Below are 20,707 nucleotides of genomic sequence, written 5' to 3' on the forward strand. Positions count from 1 at the left end.
ATAGTTTTGTTCGGGGCTTTCATTTTTCACAGATTTACACTCTATATCATTGGTTAAAATGCTGTTAATATTGGTTGTATTTTCAGCCTGTAGATTAAAATATCTCCCTTGACCCTTGAGCAAATGGGTTGTTTTCGTTGGCACATCTGTTGCCTCAGATAAAAATGAAAACACTATTGTTGTGAAGAGGTGATTGCTTTAAAGAGGTCCCACTTTGCAGAGGTTGTACTAGATATCATTTATGAAGTATCAGAGTAATGGATGCAATTTGTCTAAGTAGTAAACGTCTAGTTTAAACATTACAACACTAAATATTTTCAATAGACTTGTCCATCTTTCAATCCGGACAGAACCAGTTGTTGTTTTAGGGAATTTTTCAAAATCTGTACTGACTGAATAGCCAATAGAAAAGACCATGAGGATATGGCATATTTATTCCGACTGATCTTGTCTGCATGCGTAGAATCTCTTGCCACCAGCAAGTTAACAAACAATCATTATTTTGTAAACCTGATTGTATCGTATTTGAACCACTTTCAAGGTCTCACAAGTGTTAATCCGGTGTCGTACTAGGAAACATTTTTGTAACCCAAGTCGGGCTCAAACCCATGATTCCTTGGGTGAGAGGCAGACACCTTAACCTTATGCCACTGCTCATAGTAAAGGGTTGTTGACTTAAAAACAATTGAACCCTACTTTTCATTGGTTGAAATAATTCTAGGTAAGCTATGTAATGCTTAACTTGATGAATTTGTGTAATGAATTTGCCCAGGTTTGTATTCAGAGAGATTTTGATATTAAAATACAAAATGGAGCTACAAGTAGTTACTGTGGGTATAGAACCTGGTCAGATTTAAGGGATGGCAAAGACTATCCACTTTTCAAACTGGGATCCAGGAGATAAGGTTGAATCATCTATCCAGAAAGCTTTATAGGAAGTCCTGTAAATATAAAATCAGTATCATGTATGATGTTCACCTGTTCATTTGTCTTTCTCTCCATCGGTTAGCCACATCTACACAATAAATTGATATAATCTTTTAGGTGTGCCCTGATCATAATTAGTGGGGAAGTTGCTTATGACCAGCAGAAGACCCCTATTGATTTTGAACTTGGCCGTGACCCAGTGAGTGGGTGGCCAGTGTCACTCTTAAACCCTGGTCTGATTAATATGTTTGTTCTTGTTGTTTTTTCTCTTTTAAATTGTTTTCATTAAGTACACCTGTGCAATTTACGATACCTCATGCTTTGTTTAAAACTAAATGCAAAATTGTTCTTCTTTCCATATACCTAGATAGATCCAAGTACATGTAGTAATCAAAGATTCACACATCTGCATAAATGAATGTTAAATTCAATAAAAGACAACTTGAATTAAAAAAGGGCTATGTATTTCTAGCAGACGTTAAAATGATACAATATATAAATTTACAAAATAATGAAGATACTAATAACACAGTGTTAATTTCAATGAATTTATTTTGTGGAAAGCCATTTGGGTATAATACAAATGTGATGAAAATACTGTTTGGAAACATAAATAACATAGATTATATCATAATACTTAATTAATGAAAGAAACAAAACTTGTTTTACATATAAAAAATTTATCAACAGTTATTATTATATATCACAATATTAGCAACCACTCTTCACTTTTAATACCTCCAAATTGAAGAGTTAATTAGTGTCCATTCTTTTATTATAAAATTTAGAACAACTAAAATTAAAGTATTATTTCATCAAATTTTATTTGAAATGAATTTGCATCAACAAATTTTTTAGTGTTGCCAAAAGTGACAAAGTCTTTTATCTATAAACTGTACATAAAAAATTGTTAACTCTTTTCAAGTATACTTAATGCACATAAAACTTCAAGTTATATTGCATCACCAGAGATGCTGTTAATATTGGTTGTATATTAAAATATCTCCATTGACCCTTGGGCAAATAGGTTCTTTTCATTGGCACATCTGTTGCCTCAGATAAAAATGAAAACACTATTGTCGTGTAGAGGTGATTGCTTTAAAGAGGGCCCATTCTGCAGAGGTTCTACTATATATCATTTATGAAGTATCAGAGTAGTGGATGCAATTTGTCTAAGAAGTAAACGTCTAGTTTAAACATTACAACTCTAAATATTTTCAACAGACTTGTCCATCTTTCAATCCGGATAGAACCATTTGTTGTTTAAGGGAATGTTTCAAAATCTGTACTGACTGAATAGCCAATAGAAAAGACCATGAGGATATGGCCTATTTATTCCGACTGATCTTGTCTGCTTGCATAGAATCTGTTGCCACCGGCAGGTTAACAAACAATCATTATTTTGTAAACCCAATTGTATCGTATTTGAACCACTTTCAAGGTCTCACGAGTGCTAATTTGGTGTCATACTAGGAAATATTTTTGAAACCCAAGTAGGGCTCAAACCCATGATTCCTTGGGTGAGAGGCAGACACCTTAACCCTATGCCACTGCTCATAGTAAAGGGTTGTTGACTTAAAAACAATTGAAATAATTCTAGGTAAGCTATGTAATGCTTAACTTGACCAAGTTGTGTAATGAATTTGCCCAGGTTTGTATTTAGAGAGATTTTGATATTAACATACAAAATGGAGCTACAAGTAGTTACTGTAAGTATAGAACCTGGTCAGATTTAAGGGATGGCAGACTATCCACTTTTCAAAACTGGGATCCAGGAGATAAGGGAAAATCATCTATCCAGAAAGCTTTATAGGAAGTCCTGTAAATATAAAATCAGTATCATGGATGTTGCTGTCCATTTGTCTTTCTCTCCGTCCTTTATCCACAAAATCTACTCAATAAATTGGTATAATCTTTTAGGTGTGCCCTGATCATTATAAGTGGGGAAGTTGATTATGACCAGCAGAAGGTCTCTATTGATTTTGAACTTGGCCGTGAGCCAGTGAGTGGCCAGTGTCACTCTTAAACCCTGGTCCGATTAATATGTTTGTTCTTGTTGTTTTTTCTCTTTTAAATTGTTTTCATTAAGTGCTCCTGTGCAATTAACGATACCTCATACTTTGGGTGAATATTATGCTCAGACATTCAGAGCTCTTGTTTAATATACTAAAACCGCCTCCGTGGTCGAGGGGTTAGAGTCGATGACTTCTTATTCAGTTACCTCTCTGGCGTGGGTTTGATCCCCGGGAGACGCTTTAGTAGTTTAGCGTTGAGGAAGGTAGTCTAGTACTTGTGTAACTCTCCAGGAACGATGGTTAGGAAACTACCAGCCTATATGACTGAAATACTGTTGGGAAAAGGCGTAAAATCAAACAAACAAAAATAATATACTTAAAAATGCAAAATTGTTCTTCTTTACATACACCTAGATCCAGGTACATTTGTAGTAATCAAAGATTCACACATCTGAATAATTGCATGTTGAATTCAATAGTAGACTACTTGAACTAAAGAAGGGCTATGTATTTCTAGCAGACATTAAAATGATACAACAAATAAATTTGCAAAATAATGAAGATACCAGTAACACAAAGTTAATTTCAATGAATTTATTTTGTGGAAAGCCTTTTGGGTATAATACAAATGTGATGAAAATACTGTTTGGAAACATAAATAACATAGATTATATCATAATGCTTAATTAATGGAAGAAACAAAACTCGTTTAACATATAAAAATTGATTAACAGTTATATATCACAATAAAATATGTGACCTTAGCAACGACTCTTCACTTTAAGTACCCCCAAATTGAAGAGTTAGTTTCTTCAGTTTTAAATACATGTACATTTAAAATGTAGAACAACTAAAATTCAAGTATTATTTCATCAAATTTTATTTGAAATGAATTTGCATCAACAAATTTGTGTTGTCAAAGTGACACAGTCTTTTATCTATGAACTGTACATAAAAAATTGTTAACTCTTTTCAAGTATACTTAATGCACATTTAACTTCTAGTTATATTTTGTCACCAGAGAGCATCATATAACATTTTATATTCTAAAAAATAATGTATATTTAAAATACTAACTCTACCTCTCTATTATGCTTTGATTATTGCAGTGAACAACAATTTTTCTTGCACATGTTCATAAAGCATATATAACTGGTGAAAGGGTTATGAATTATTTGAAAAGTAATACAAAATATCAAAAAAATAAGAGAAGATTATGCTTCAAACATCATGAACAGAAAAGATGTGTCATTTTCTATTAAAAATGGACAAGTAATCTAAGTTCTGGTGGTTAAACCAAACGTAATAATTTCCCCTTGACATCAAAATTTCAAAGTTATAAAATAACATAAAAGGCCTGACAAAAACTTTTCGCCAGGATTTTGCAATATATTTTAGTTTTACAATTAAATGAAAATAAAAGTACCGTATATTCTTTAATAAACACCCCTCTCCTAATAAAGATAAAGAAAATTGAGAAGCCAAAAATATTATTTTATTTTGATGATCTTTAATTTTTTATGTACATTAATATTAATCCCCCCCCCCTCAACTTTTTTGAAAAACAAAAAATGAAATGCATGTGGGGCATTTATCACAGAATATACAGTATTTGGCAAGCTTATTGAAGAGATTACAATAAATTAAAGGAAATAACAGGACAAACTAATGTAATAACATGATCTAAAAACAACAAAATACTCTGATTGGCACACATGACACACAAATGCAATAAGAAAAACAGTACAGAATTTTCATTGTAACAAATATTAAATGCATTTGCATAATGCATAATATACACATATTTAACAGAATTCACTTGCTTATAATAATATAATTTCCCTCTTTTATTCAAAATGATATACTGAACAATAATTGGATCACAGGTGAACAGAAAATGGATACTACCATATCGAGTGTTAAATTTAGACTTTGTCTTATAAATAAATTGTCTTATAGACAAATAAATACAGTAAATCAAAAGACTTAATCCATTTATGCATATACTACACAAAACTTTTTAGTATAATTTCAAGACCTTGGTAAGCCTGTACCATACTGAATAGAGATAAACATATTTTCGTAATATTAAGTTTTGTCTTAGTGTACTTAATGTAATACACACATTCCATTGTACTTCCATAGATGACCTTGACAGCTTTTTTTCCTTTAGAAATGTTTGCTAATAAAAATTCCTATGTTATATTTTTCATGAAATGTGTGTTTTGATAAATTGCTGTAAAATTTTTGAGTTATTAAAACAACAAGAACACTCTGTAGATAACAGTAATGGAATATTCAAATATATTATGCATATTATGTTAACGAGACCTATTTTGATTAACCTAAAATGGTGGTATGTTCTCGCCGTACAGCATGTAACACTTTATCTCCAGATATTCTTCTGTTGTTTTCCTTCCAGGCCGCACCTCCAGTTTCACCTGAAAGTAAAAGTTATTTTTCTCTAACTTCTTGTAATATCTTTTTTTTTATTAATAAATATAATTATATAAATGTGACATTCCCCTGTGGGTGATAGAAATGAAAACTATCCTAAAAATCTAATCTAAAATGCTGGAACTCAAACTGCAAGACCTTTCATTGCCATCATTAAGGAGTCAGACCCAACTACCCATATGTACAGCTAAAAAAATCGAATGTCTAATCTTATTTTCATTATGATATCCCTTGACCCTTAAGTCTGCTGTTAAACAAAGTCTATCAATGCACCATGTTACATAATCTATGTACCATGTTACATGTATTGACTTAAACCTGCTTTAACCAGAAATGATTACATTTTTGAAACAACTATAGAGCTGGACTATCCTACACTTCCATAGAACCTGACCAGGCTCTATACTGTTGGCTGACAAATATCCAATGTCCTTCTTGATATCAATATACAGTTCCAAAAAACTGAAGCTGGACAAATTATTTAAGAAAATGAGTGTATTCAGAGTAAAAATTGATAATAAAATATTTTAAAATAGAAGTTGAACAAATTAACAGATAAAAATGGTATATACCTGTTATAACATTATATTCCTGTCTTACAGGATAATCTCTCGGAACACCGGTTCCCAGCACATTGCCAAGTTTACTGTGAATTCTTGTATATTGTGTGAAATAGTTTGACGAGCTGGGATCCACTTTTATACTTTCTTTCATATCAGCACCTTCTGTTTGATCAATTCTGTTGACTAGGGAAGTTAAATGTAATCTATTGGCCTGGAACAAAATAAAGATGAATGAATGAAATAAAAAGTGTCTTTTATTGCCATATGTTGATTTGACATTTTTCTCATGCATTCATGAGCAATTCTTTTTTATATATAAATTTGGCCAGCACAAAAGTGCTATTCATCTTACTTGCTATTTCAATTTGTCATAGCTGCAGTTTATCTGGTAGTACTGCTACTTCATATGGATAAATTAAAGCCTTGGCTGAGAGTTATAAAAACATAGTGCTAAACCTAGAAGTTTCTTCATTTTTGCTTAGTCATTTTAACCCTAAACCTACTTAACCAAAAGTGATTAGCCTTTCCCATCAGTAAAGGGCCAGGCCAGCCTGTATTTCTGTGCAGTCTAGCCAGTCTCTCTATTCCAGTTTGTTGCTCAGATACATATATTTTGTGTTCGATATTGAAATCACTTATTCTTCAAATGAGATGGTCCAAATTAAAGGCAGGGTAAATTCCAAATTCAAGGCAGGGCAAGTTCCGAATTCATAGCAGGGAAAATACCAAATTCAATGCAGGGCAAGTTCCAAACACAAGCAGGGCAAATCCATTACAAAAATTTAGCAGATTCAGAAAAATGTTCAAAGGCAAGTTTATAGGGTTTTATCATCATCATGTGATCAAGTGTGGAGTATCATGTCATTGTATCTTTTTCATTATATTTGACTGAAGCAACCTGTAGGAGAGAATTGGCCTGGGTTAATGACTTTCTGGCTGACTTAAATGATGAATCATGGTTCTAGCCTTTGTATTTAGGTCACAACCAGTTTTCCCTCATAGGACACCAGTAAAGGTTAGTTCCTGGAAGCAGGCTTAAAAGTGGGTCAATAATATCCTTTAAGCATAGACTATTATCAAGCTTAAAAATAAGAATGTTTCAACTCAGGAGCAATCATAGGTCACTTCCATCTTAGTGCAGAAACAAGTTAACTCACATAAAAAATTAATAGCAGTTAACCCGATACTGCACTTAAGTGAAGATATACTATTGCTTATGTAACTGAATGATTGTTGAGGTAGATGCTTAGTCTTAGTATCAAACAACATATATATGACTTATTTTATATCAACCTGTGTCCTTTTTCAAGACATGGTCCTATTTCAACATATTTTTATGTTCATTTTCTATCTTACCTCCATGTCCTATTTCGCCAAATTGTCCTTTTCAAAATATGGTCCTATTTTGATATACATAATTTATATACATGACTTGTATACTACATCAACATATGTCCTAATTTCACACATGGTTCTTTTTTATCCATTTCAACATGTGTTCCTTTACAACACATTGTCCTTTTTCAACACATGTCCTAATTTCCATCATAATCATGTCCTAATTAATTCAACAAGAGTTCTATGCCAACAAGTGGTGTATCTGTACAAATGTCTATTTTATGTATATATTCTATGTACCTTTTGTGTACAAATTGAAGTTACTTGAAATTCTGATCATAACTGATGCAGAATGTAATAAGGTAAGAAGTTCAAGACCATTGAATTCTGAAAGTATTTAATGCAATCATGTATGTGAGAACTTTCATAAACAACAAAAATTTTACACTTACAGGTATTATAGGTTTTTCCATGAAAGTATTTGTATAATGAGTATTCCATTCCGAGTTTTCATCCCTGGGATGAACCAGTTTGATTTGTGATGTATGCATTGATGGGCACAGTGGTGGACGACGTACTGGGTTCAAGCTCTTACTTCCTCCAAAGTTCTGAAAAAATATATTTATAAAACATTGTTACTTTAAAAGTACTTAACCTTATTACTGCACTAAAGTGACAAATTATGATGGTATACCACTGTCATAACAGATTTACAAATGAAAAAAAAAAATCCATTTTGTCATCATTGTTCCTAAATAACCCTACATAGAGCGAGTATGTCTTTATTGCATCCCAAACCCCACCCCCACGTTTTAAGATTTTGGGTATATATTGATTAGATTAGGTATAGAAACACTAGTTTCTATGGTGGCTGATTTGTGCCATTTGTGTTTTCGCACGCGACCCCGTCAAGCGAAAAGTCAAGAATTAACAAGTTAAAACGGGTAGTGGGACAAAAACATGCAAATTAGCGAGGGCGTGGGCCGAAGTTTAATAAATAAAACTTCGCCCGGCAGGGAAGCGGGACAAGTTTTACAAAATAAAACGGCGGGGGCACGGAACGAAAACACACTAATAAGCAACCCACGCTAATTAGCGCCCCCGCTAAGCTTGTTTACACTCCGCGCCCCACCAATTAAACTAGTTAATTATTGACTTTTTGCTAGGTGAGGTTGCGAGACGAAAACATGCTAATTTGCGGTGGCAGTGGCGAAGTTTTATTTGTTAGCCATCCCGTTGTTTTATTTCTTAAATCTTGCTCCGCGCCCCGGCGGGACGAAGTTTTATTTATTAAACTTCGCCCTGTGCCCTCGCTTATTAGCTTGTTTTCGCTTCGCGTCCCATCCATTTTAACTAGATAATTTTCCACTTTTAGCTTGGCAGGGTCGGGGGACGAAAGCACGCTAATAAGCGTGGGTGTTGGCGAAAATTTATTTATCAACTTTGCCAGCACCCCGGCTAATTAGCATGTTTTCGTCCTGCAACCCTGCCGTTTTATTTCTTTAATCTAGCTCTGCGCCCCCTTGGGACTAAGTTTTATGTATTTAACTTCGCCCCACGCTCTGGCTAGCGAGTTTTCGCTCTGCGTATGAAAACAACTGGCAAATATTAACTTTAACTTAGTGTCAAGTGAATGAAAACATTCCTTTAAGTTTTGAGAGAGCATAGATCAAAATAAAAGTCTGCCTGAAAGAAGTATAAAATCCTAATGCTTCCAGTTAAAAATGTATATTTACTTCGTAAAATGAAATCAAACATGTTTTCTTTCAGTTTATTCCATATTTTGAAAAAGAAACAGTCTCTGGCTTTCACAATGAGTGAAAAACAGTGACTGATACAGAAAATATCTCATTGATTAAAAAAAGTATACATTTTATTGATTTGTATGAAAGGAATATATCATATTTGAATAGAGCAAATTTAAATTCAATAAATGATTCGTTAAAAGTAATTAAATAAAACAAACCGATTGTCACAGGGAACAAATAAGTTACCCACCTTTGACAGACAGTAAATGAAATTAAAAACTATGGTTTTCTCATAATCATTCTAAAAATCAATTTCAAAATTATATTATCTACCTTTTCAACTTACCTATTTTAACAATATAGTAAAATCAATTATAACAATGGTCAATTTTTAAAACCATTATACATATAATAAAACTGACTGTGATCACAATTACTGTAACACAAACAAATTCAATATCCTTTTCTAACACTGCGATACTTTAAATTAAAAGAACACAACAACAAAAAATGTAAAAAAATATATATAAACAAACTGTAATTTTAAATCCTCGTAAAGTTTGTTTGAAAGTTAATCTTTTTTAAAGCCTAATGATTTATGAAAAGAAGAAAAAATATATATAAATAACACACATCCGAGTTGAAATAGCTCCAAATCTTATCACTGTAGATTTATTTTATTTTATACAGATGTCTCCAAGGCCAACTGGGTCTTTGACATGTAAAGCGAATTTAATAGACTTGAAATGACATTAAGAACGCAAAGTATGAGGTCAGGTAATGATATACGTACGCTCTTTCATTCTCCAACGGAGCTCTGAAGAGAATTAATTTTTCTTCAATACAATGTTTAGAAATCAATACGCCAGTTTTACTCTGTTTTTCTTTTTTATTTCAAACATTAAGGTGTATGTTTGGCCAATTGTATGGTTTTTAAATACGTTATTTAAATATCTGTAACTTGCAGATAATCTTTTAATACCCATACTTTATTGGAAATATACTGTTTTATGATCTTTAAATGAATGCTCTTAAACAACTTTAAAAGCCTTTGGAAAATATTTAAACACAAAGAAGTAACGCGTAGATGTGTTTCACATAATGTTTAAGCCGATTATCTGTGGTATAGTATAGCATATGTAAATTCTAATTTGAACTAAAAAATTTTTTACTTAAGAGCATATATCTCTTTTTATTTTTTTTTATCTTATTTACGGCTGAAAAATTTCTTTCTATATATATATCAATCAACAAATTGTAATCATTATGCACTTAAATACTCTCAGGCGAGGGATTGATTAAATATTTACTTAAATTTCCAAACAAATATCTACATGATGAGTTTTAGTCAGTTTCATCCTCAACTCGCTGAATTTCTAAAATTGATTTGTCCAGCTTCATTTTTGGAACTGTCCATTATCAATTTTGAAGATATCAAAATGAAAATTTAACATATAGAGCCTGATCAAATTGCACAGGTCTGCAGACTGGCCTGGCTCTATATTGGTTGAAAAGACTATTAATTTATGTTGCAGAGGGCAATTCTTATAGCAAAAAGGAAAGGAGAAAATATAATATAAACAGTGTTTATTATGTTATGGAAATGATGCAATACCACTATTCTGCAATGTCCTTATAGCTGCCTTAACTTTAAGAATTGTAAAATAGAGTTGAGACCCCTTGCAACCATAAGACTTATAATATGCAGTCATAATTTCTAAATCTATTTTTATTTCATTTACAAGCAATGCTTAAGTTCTTTTTTTCTTTAAAGGCCCAATATGCCTCAAAAATGCTTCTATATTTATTTCTCAAAAACTCAATAATTTTGGTGAACATTTATTGTATCCAAAAACTTTCTTTATCTTTTTATTATGTATCATAAAGATTTTATCTGTATTATCTAAACCATTTTTTCATGTGTTGCTTTTTGGCATTTAAAGTACAGATAAGTTACTTCTTTGTTAACATTTTGCTATTTTTATGACATTAGTTCACATTTATTGCTACTTTCTCCAGATGACAAGCATCTAAGATTTTCTAAAACCATTATTTAAACATTATAAAATTCATGATTGAGCTTTTGAAAGAAGTAAAAGTGTTATTTGTTTCTGAGGCATAATGTGCCTTTAAGGAATAAAGTGTATAAACTCATATACTAGTCATACTGTCAGTGTGGGATTTTTTTCTGGGAATTTCTCACCTTTTTTCCAGAATTATCATTTTTTCTTGAGCAAAATGACACAAAAATGAAAAGCACTGAAACAATTCATTCAAATCGGGCTAAGAATTCCACAGAAAATCAATATTCAATTTAATTCTGAGTAATATCTTTATTTTCCTATGCAGATTTTTCAATTAGAGTGCTTCATTTGATCTACAGTATGTAAAAATTTCAATTTTATTTTGTTTAGGCTGTTTGACCTCAGTTGAGTCCTAAATTAATGTTGTTAAAAGGAAATGGTTCTATAGAGGGTTGCACTGCAGAAGTTCACAAGAATGCATGTTATAAAAGAAAATCTTCCAATGAATTGATTATCATGCAATACAGACTTACAGTAAACTCACCCAAGAAATAATTTAAAGCTTGCCACATGCATATTTGATAATGTTTAATTTCCTTAGACTTCTTTATTCCTTAACCACAGAATTTCATAAACGTATTTGTCTTAAGCTTCCATTTTTATATCTATATCTCATTAAATATTTTTATTTTTGGAGATATCAAGATAAAAAATTTAAGTTTGTCAGCCAACATTATTAACAGAAAGAGCCTTGTCAGGCCCTATACTGACCAGTGGCACAGCAGGTAAAGGGAAGTAACTCTAGTAATGTTAGATCATATTTTATGATTTTAAAATGCTGACCCAAATTATGCACGTGACAAAACTATTTTTCGATCTGAAGATGTCTTTATCAAATTCTCATTAAATACCTATTGAGAGACACCCTTTTCTTCAATATAAAAGACGCGTATTTTGAAATTGAAATTTCAAATTAAAATTTACATTAAACATACAATAGAAATTTAATAAGTTTATTATATTGAAAAAAAAAAATTCAAAGGCAAAGAAAATGAATTTAAATATTTTTTTTTAAAATTAGTCATCTTGTCACTTCTATTCTTATAAACTCTTTAAAAAACGTTCTTTAAACTGTTAAAAAATCATTCAAGAAAAATGAAAACTGACTCCTATTTACCTGCTATATAGCATTTATGAGTGGAATTCTATGTGGAGTACAATAAACTCAGCAGGGTGGCTATGTTATCAATAGATAACATTTCTGTATTATGAATTTTTATGATTTATTTCTGCGTTTTTCTCTTGTAGTCAAACAATGTTTGATACACGATGAGTGAAATACACAATTTATTATGTCATTTTAATAGGGCTGTTCATATTTGTTTAGTATATTTAATTTGGCAGGATATATGATATGAATAATAAAACGTTTGAAAATGACAAGACGTGTTTTATATTTTCGATATTTATAAAACATGGAAACTATTAACTATAATGTCAAATGGTACTCCTTTTATCTAAACTCTCAAAATAGTAAAAATATGTTATATTTTTAAAATAAAAATTGAATAAAATAATATTTTTTTTTTATTGTGTTTTTTTTTAACTGATAATTGGTTTAGACTATAGTAGTCCTGAGTCTAGAACATACCCAGAACTATAAGCAATATTCTTTTATATGAATAAAAAATGTGACAATGTATAAAATAGGCTAAAATCTAGAAGATTTACATTTTCTATCCATTTTTTCTCTTTCAAATTGGATATAAGTGCATTGTATTATAAATCAGATTTGTAACTTTTTTTTAAGTTATCATAAAACTCCAAAAAAGTAATTTTCAAACAGTTAAATATATAATGGACTTGCTTTTGTTTGCAACTTTCAATTGTTATTTCAAGCAGTGACTGAATCTACCTATTATCCATGTGATCAGTGCAGACAAAGATCTGCTGGCATATCAGCACCACCATCATCATAATGTCTGCACTGTTCGCTATTCAGTCATTACATAATATCATGTACATATTTTGAATTTTTCCCTACAAATTATGAATGGTTTTGTCCAAATTGAAAGACGGACAAGTCAAGTATAAAAGATATTTAGAGTGGTAAGGGTTTAATAAGCATGCTGGAAGCAATAATGACTTGTCTTAGAATCAGGCCAACCCTCAACACTTCGTACAGACTCCATCTTGTTCAGTGATCAATTTTATTAACTCAATATTGAAATCCCTCAAATTCACAATGGACAGTTCCAAACTAAAAGTTAGACTAATCCACCCAATTTTAGCAGGGTAAGAAACTTAAGCATAATATAACATATAACAAATTATGCAAATGAGCTATCATAAAGTATTATGTATAACTGAAAACATTTCTAGTGTGAAATTGATTACACAATACATTTAACGTCTTTCCAACAAGTTAGACATAAGAAATAAATTTCTTAATGTTTTGCCGATGATTATTTTCGATTTTATATTTACCAAAAAGAAATTTCAATTGATAATTTGAGACATTAATTTGACATAATTTGTACAATATTTAAACAAATTAAAACAAGTGCGCCAGTTTCGTTACACTGTGAATTAACGGATCCATGAATTAAACGATTATTTAGCATATAAAGATAACAATGTACACAGTATTATTCTAGATACATATCATTACTTTAAATATATGTCATTATTTAAGACTATTCAAGCAAATGATTTTGATACTTAAATGATGTTTAAATATTTACCTAGCTGATCCAAACTTCAAAAACTCCACACAACGTGACAGGTGAATATATTGGTTGATCGTTATTTAAACATTGTTGAACTGCTTCAAGTAGTCATTGAATCCCTCATAACAATTATAGTGTATCACTTGAAATCCAAAATCTCTTCAATTTGATATTAAATCGACAAATATTGGCATGTAATCAGACAACGTATAGATAGGCAAAAATTTTGATTTGATAAGTGAAGAAACAGTTCTGCAGTAAAGACTTGTGGGAATTTAAGGGATTTTTATTAATTTTCAAGAAGGAACATTTAGATCATGCTTTAATAAAGTCAACTGTATATGAAAAAAGAAACATGTGACAAAATTCTTTTTAAGAATTTGAGGTATACCTGTTGAATTTACAATCCTACTATATACCATTGGCTTATACATTTCAAACTTATACTTTGCATTTACATGTATAAATCAGCAAGTGTCCATTTAGTTTTAAGATAATCTCCAAACTAATGTTTGATCAGACCATGAATTGTACATGACCAGGATGTTGGGCAATGGTACAACAGGTTAAACTGAGAGCTTCAAGTCATCTGAATAATCCTCATCCCTGCCAAGATCCTTTAAACATTTCATAAATATAAATAACTGTGCAGAGACATTGACTCGTTTGATCTTTTGATTTTAAGAATACGTTGATGAATTTTAGCAAGAGTGTTATTTGAAGTTCAATTACCAGTCCCTGTGAACTAGAACTGACAATGCATTGCTTGCAACTTATCTAATTTACTTTAGATTTCACAAAATTTGAAATTTTTATTTAGGTTTGCCTTGAGTATAATAAGTAAAAAATAATCAAGATTCATCTCTAGGTAAACTTGATATTTTCCTTTTTTACCTTTATATAATATCTCATGAATAAATAAAAAAGAAAAAAAAATATCTGTATAATTTAAAAACTGATACCTTATCAAAACCAAATCCCTCAAACAGATATACAATAACCTTTTGGTCACAATTACATTTCACTGTCTGGAAACAACCTAAATCAAGTTTTTCAAAATGTCATTAAACAAGTCTATTGATTCACTGACAGACACTCCAGACATACTGAATTGCTACTATGGGTAACCTCAAGTGCCACTTGCAATTTAATTGAATACAAAACAAAACATTGGACCGACTTCAAAGATGAATATAAATGGTAATTCATTCATTTGCCTATTGCCAATTACTGTTGCCGATTGCCAATTATTGTTATCTGGATTTTGATTTATTTCTGCGTGTATTCAGTACGATATCTGAAACTGCAGAACTAACAAAAGAAGGTATAAATGTATGTTTGTACGACTAAACAATGCCTGTTTATAATGCCGCCTAGAAAACAGAAGAATGATTGAAATATTGTATATTTCTGACTTACAAGTGACCCCCTTATCTAGACATAGGAAATTTATTACTTAAATAACTCGTATATTAATGAGTTTAAAACCTATATTGCCATTGTATGCAGATTTTCTACTGTTATATACTTGTTCTAACTGTGAATAGTAATGATGTATAAGTATTAACATTTAAAGATCAATTAGCATGTACATGATATTCCCTGAGCAAATTTAGTAACTTATTGTCAAAGTCAATATACTGGCATTAATAAACATGAATGAAGCAATAATTACTTGCAATGTTTTCTCAATGTATGATAAGATTTATGTTCTGAGTTGCATAAAGCTGTATAATTTCCAGTATTCAGCCCAATTTTAGGTCATTACTGCATAGTCATTATCATTTTTTACCTAGTTGGGTTTTCTTGTGGTTTATTTTGTTTTTTATTTGTTGTTGTTGTTGTTGTTGATAAAATATAGGCCAAGACCTTTAGACCAAGTACAAGAAGTTGTTTTAATGTTTCTGATGTCATGACAAAGATGAACACTAGTAAAAATATTCAACATTGAAGCACAAACATTTTTGTAAACAAAATATAACAATCTGATTAAATTCTGCTCCAAAATAATGCTACACTTAAAATTAAAACATAATATAAATCTTAACATTATTCATATATTATTATGTTCAGTCCAGCCTTAAAATAATCCTTGTTTCCCTTTTTAAAACCAAATGCCATTAATTTTATTGAGTAGGGATCATGGTAGGTAGGTGAAAAAACAATCTACAATATCTTATTTTATTGAATATATTAAATAAAAGCAGTGAATTTTATGGATCTCAAAAAATTGTGAATACTTAGCATCTGTTTAAACTAAAAAGTTTAAGAAGTTTAGAACCAAAATTTCATATTGATAAACATCATAATTAGATAATTTTATCACATTTTATATGAATACTGACTTAAAATGCAACCATTATTATTTATTTCATTTTTCTTTTTTAAAAAGAAAATTTCACCAGAGGGTGAAGGAACACCTTTTTCAGGGTGAAATAGTGCCCATTTTTTTAACTTACCCATTGGAATCAAACAATTTTAGAGCTGATTAAACTGCTATTAAAATGGGCCTACATTAAGATCAAATAATAGTAAATCTGTATGTATTTTAACCTAATAAATATATGAGCCGCGTCATGACAAAACCAACGTAATGCGTTTGCGACCAGCATGGATCCAGACCAGCCTGCGCATTCGCGCAGTCTGATCAGGATCCATGCTGTTCGCTTACAAACCCTATTACAAGTAGAGAAACTGATAGCAAACAGCATGGATCCTGATCAAACTGCGCAGATGCGCAGGCTGGTCTGGATCCATGCTGGTCGCAAACCCACTGTGTTGGTTTTGTCATGAGGTGGCTCACATAAATCTAGAGGGATTATTACAGATCTTCTCAATGATCTTGCTCAAATGTCTCAGTTGGGATCAAGATCTAGCATAAACCATCACCTTTCGCTTTCATTCTTTTATTTGATTTTGGATAATTATATTTTGATCATTTTTATAAACTCTGAAAGTGTAAATCTTAGAGAAATGAATATCCTTTCTCAAATAAAGGTTGAAGCTATAATCTTCTAAACAAATGATTACTACAGGTTTTGTTTCCTTGCATGGACTTGTATAAAGTTTAAGACTTATTATTAATATTATAATATTAATACAATCATTTATGGACAAATGCTGGTTTTTATATACAGTCATGTTACACAGTCAAGGACCTAACTTAAATTTGATAAAGTAAGATATTAAGTAACATAAATAATGGCAATTTGAAATCATGGATTTTCCTTCAATATTTATTTTCAAAACATTTCGGCACACTTTTTAAATCAAGCAAATATTTTACACCTTAAGTGGGCAATTATCTTTGTTACCAGTAAATATTTTCAACAAAAAAAAATTGCATTGGAGAGCTTTGAACTTAGCAATAATTCTTTGACATAGTTTTTGTTTTTTTGTCATTCACTCGAACATAAATACAACATTAGCGAGGTCTTTGTAAGAAATGCATTGTTTAGTAAATACCAGTATTTCTTAATTAACACTAATATCGCCATGCAAGACTGACTGTGAATGTGGCGTCAGGTAGACACAACAATATTCCACTGCTTTTTTACCTTAACATGAGACTTTTTGTAACACTTAAAATGTAACGGGATACACTTATCAATATACTTGTTAAAAAATGCCACCGTCTGAGAGATATAACTACCCCTTAAATTAACTAATGGATGTGACCAGCTTTCAATCTGGAGCAGTCCATTCAAAGTTTAAGGGATTTCACAATCAAGTTACAACAATTGGCCTACAGGTACTGCAAGTTAATTATGGTCTAGAAAGAACAAATTTATAGGTATATATGTAGTTAATGGCTACAAAATTATTAGTATTTGTATTTTAAATACAGTGCTATTTAAAGTTTATTCCTGTTAAGAAAATCAACATAAGAAAAAATATGAAACTGTCCTGTTCAAACTGACATACATTTTATATATTATACATGGTCCTGTTTTATTGATAATAAAACTCATATGATACTATGCCCTGTTCAAATTCATTATATACAGTCCTGTTGCAACTTTTCATCTATACTGCCCATTGTATCAAAAAGTTAAAAACAAAAATCATTAATTAATTGTTTATGAAAAAAATATTTAAAATTTATAAGAATATTTAAAATTTATAAGTATTATAATTTTACAAAATATTTAAAATTTATAAGTTTTATAACTTATATTATAAATTATAATATAATCAATTATATTTACTATGATCAATTTATGATTTAAAATAGATTTCAATTTGTTATAAGCAATAATAAACATTGTCAGTGCTTATGAATGGCAAGCAGGCCTGGTTGATTAAATACCTTAAAGTCTACAGTTAAACAACTTGTTCACTGGCATCTGATTTTCTTCATTTCTTCAAATAAGTTTTGATATCTGATTTATTTATCCTATACATGTATTGTTTAATATTTTTACCTATTGATATACCACATCTTGACAAAGGGATTAAGAGATATTTTAAATGGATAATCTGTTTATAAAATACAATGCAGCTCCAATCAGAAAACTGGTCTCTTTTTCTATTTGAAAGATTCTAGCTATAGATAAATTGGATAATATTACTTGATATTTAAGAGAAAAAATGACAAGCTCACTGTAGATCTAAACTATATAAAATTATCTACATTCATATAAAAAAAACAACATTTTATTCAACTCTTATCTTATTATAAATCTAAAAAGGTTAGCTATAAAAAAAAGGTTCTATATTATTTACAGGTTGTTGATAAGATCTTGTTAATTTTTATAATTGCTGACTTGATTAAACATTATCGATAGTTATCTAATTAAACCTGGGATTATGTATCCAAGATCAATTTGAATTGATCTTTAATACACTAATCATAAAGCTAAAAATGCCTTGTTTGCTATAAAATATCAAGAAAAAAATGTTGTTTTTTTCTTTTTTGTTTTGTGATTTAAGAAAATTCGCAAATGTGGATCCTGACTTTAACTTATTTTAGTATTATTTTAGTATCGCTTCTCGGCCTAGGTTCCTTTGAAATTAACATACTATTTTTCGTTGGTTTTTTATATATTATTTAAACAGAGATCCACTTACTCTTTTGGATGAAGTAATGTAAGTCTCTTTTGCAGACCACGGTGGTTTTCCCATCTGCATCGTAGTTTGATGCATCGGGCGCATGCCGCGTATTCGACCTGCATTATTTGGCGCAGATTGAGCCCTCAATTGTCTGTCTACATATGAATAGTGTGATATAACAGGATAGTAGCATCCTCCGTCTGTCAATAATGTTACAGCTCTCTTCCCTTGACCATTACCAATCGTCACTTGCCCTGGAGTTTTTGTTAACATTTTCGCTTAAAAGCACGATTAAAATCCAATTAAATTTACAAAACACACTAATTACATGTTTGATTGCGCTTTAAAGCTATCCTGCCATGCTGTCAACAATAAACATACAGCGATCCGATAAATCGGCTCGTCAAATCGATTATAAAAATAGATCTACTTCTTTTCAATAGAGAACGTGGTCGATGTAGACAGAGACCAAATCACGTACGCCGACGCTACTTGCGCAGACTTCCTGGTTACCGTTGCCAGCAAATAGTTCGGAAAACTTTACGTTGTAATTCAGAATTTTTTAGATTTATTGTGTTAAGTATGATACCTTTGATAAATTAAATTTGTTTTTTATCCGTATTTTATACTTATTGTAAGTTAATATAGTCGACTATCAAGTTTTGTAAATCTTATTCAATCGTTCGCGTAGTGATTTATTGTCGCGTGCTAAAGACTTGAAATTGTTAATTTCGCGCCAAAAAGGGAATGCGTACTTTTGGATTATGAAATTGCAGCTTGATTACTTTGGTATGACTTTTATTTTCGTCCTTAACAGGTAAAAAATATCGCAATGAAGCATATTCTTGATTTCTTAGCTTCGTTTTAAAAAATTATTTCGTCTGCAACTGAAGTATAAATAAATTTATAGTAAAACTGCACGATAAAATCTAGCTTTACTTAGGTCTTCTCGACCTCCACAGGCTCTACATATTTAAACTAGAAATATGTCCATGGGTGCCCCCTATACAAGTATGAAAAGTATTTCTTAAAAATTTTCGCTTTCAGCCACGAATTTATATAAAGCCCTAGATCTACAGGTCCCATATGAGTCAACTTAACAAAATGTTGGACAAGCCAAGGCCATTAAAACAAAAAATACAGTCCTTTCAAATCGCAACCCCACGAGACATATTCCTAAGAATATGAACGATACCTGGCCACCATTTCGACAAATATAGTTCTATGAGCCAACTTCATTTTATCTGCGAAGAGTGATATAGATGGAGTCAAGACCCCCTTTGACTAAAGCTACCCTCAATAAAAAGGGGAAAAAATTAATAAAATTGACCTGTTCTTTTTCATTTGCTTAATCTTACTATATGCTTTAATGTATTTAATATTTCACCAGTTTGGGATATTCTCATTATTAGTATTATACAAAATTGAAAAAGAAACCGATGTTTGGCTAAAATTTCATTCCAAATTCGCCTGTAAAAACCTGGAAAGAATGCTCGTGCATGTCGGTCGTGCATACGGAAAATATGTGTCAGGTATCAGTCCGAGTTGCATAATCTTATCAGTCAGTCAAGCTCATCCGAAAGATATGACCATTTATTTTTCTCCATGATGCATATAATGGTCTCATTGGCCTCCCGTGCATCAAAATTGTATCATCACAAAAATCGACTTGCATACATATTTAGTATCATTCAGTGAATTACTGAATTCAAAATTTATAGGTCACCTTTTAGTTGATAATAACATTTAAGGACAAGAATGGTGGCATGTCCGGGGTCCGTACTATCAGTGCCTCAAAGGGCGGATGGGCCATCATTAAGCCTAGAATACATAAAAATCCATAAATAAATAAAT

General features: G+C 30.9%; 1 protein-coding gene across 1 annotated transcript; it reads right to left on the bottom strand.

Moving 5' to 3' along the window:
- Positions 1 to 5,223: 5,223 nt before the first annotated feature.
- LOC132744682 (uncharacterized) lies at positions 5,224 to 19,337 on the bottom strand. The gene is made up of 4 exons (XM_060733446.1): positions 18,872 to 19,337; positions 7,753 to 7,908; positions 5,972 to 6,173; positions 5,224 to 5,383 (listed from the first exon to the last, which is right to left on the bottom strand). The coding sequence occupies exons 1-4, from the start codon at positions 19,124 to 19,126 to the stop codon at positions 5,283 to 5,285; spliced, it is 714 nt and encodes a 237-aa protein (XP_060589429.1). The 5' UTR covers positions 19,127 to 19,337; the 3' UTR covers positions 5,224 to 5,282.
- Positions 19,338 to 20,707: the final 1,370 nt, after the last annotated feature.

The sequence above is a fragment of the Ruditapes philippinarum genome, unplaced genomic scaffold (genome assembly GCF_026571515.1).
Source record: "Ruditapes philippinarum isolate M1 unplaced genomic scaffold, ASM2657151v2 ctg3007_1_1_1_1, whole genome shotgun sequence".
Taxonomy (NCBI): Eukaryota; Metazoa; Mollusca; class Bivalvia; order Venerida; family Veneridae; genus Ruditapes; species Ruditapes philippinarum.

Bases quoted from the DNA above. Each gene is read 5' to 3' on its own strand.
- LOC132744682 (XM_060733446.1), bottom strand. From the start codon at position 19,126: ATGTTAACAAAAACTCCAGGGCAAGTGACGATTGGTAATGGTCAAGGG. The intron at 6,174-7,752 runs GTAAGTGTAAAA...ATTTTGTTCCAG, and splicing joins TGGAAAAACCTATAATACCT to GCCAATAGATTACATTTAAC. The intron at 5,384-5,971 runs GTATATACCATT...TTTTACTTTCAG, and splicing joins GGAATATAATGTTATAACAG to GTGAAACTGGAGGTGCGGCC.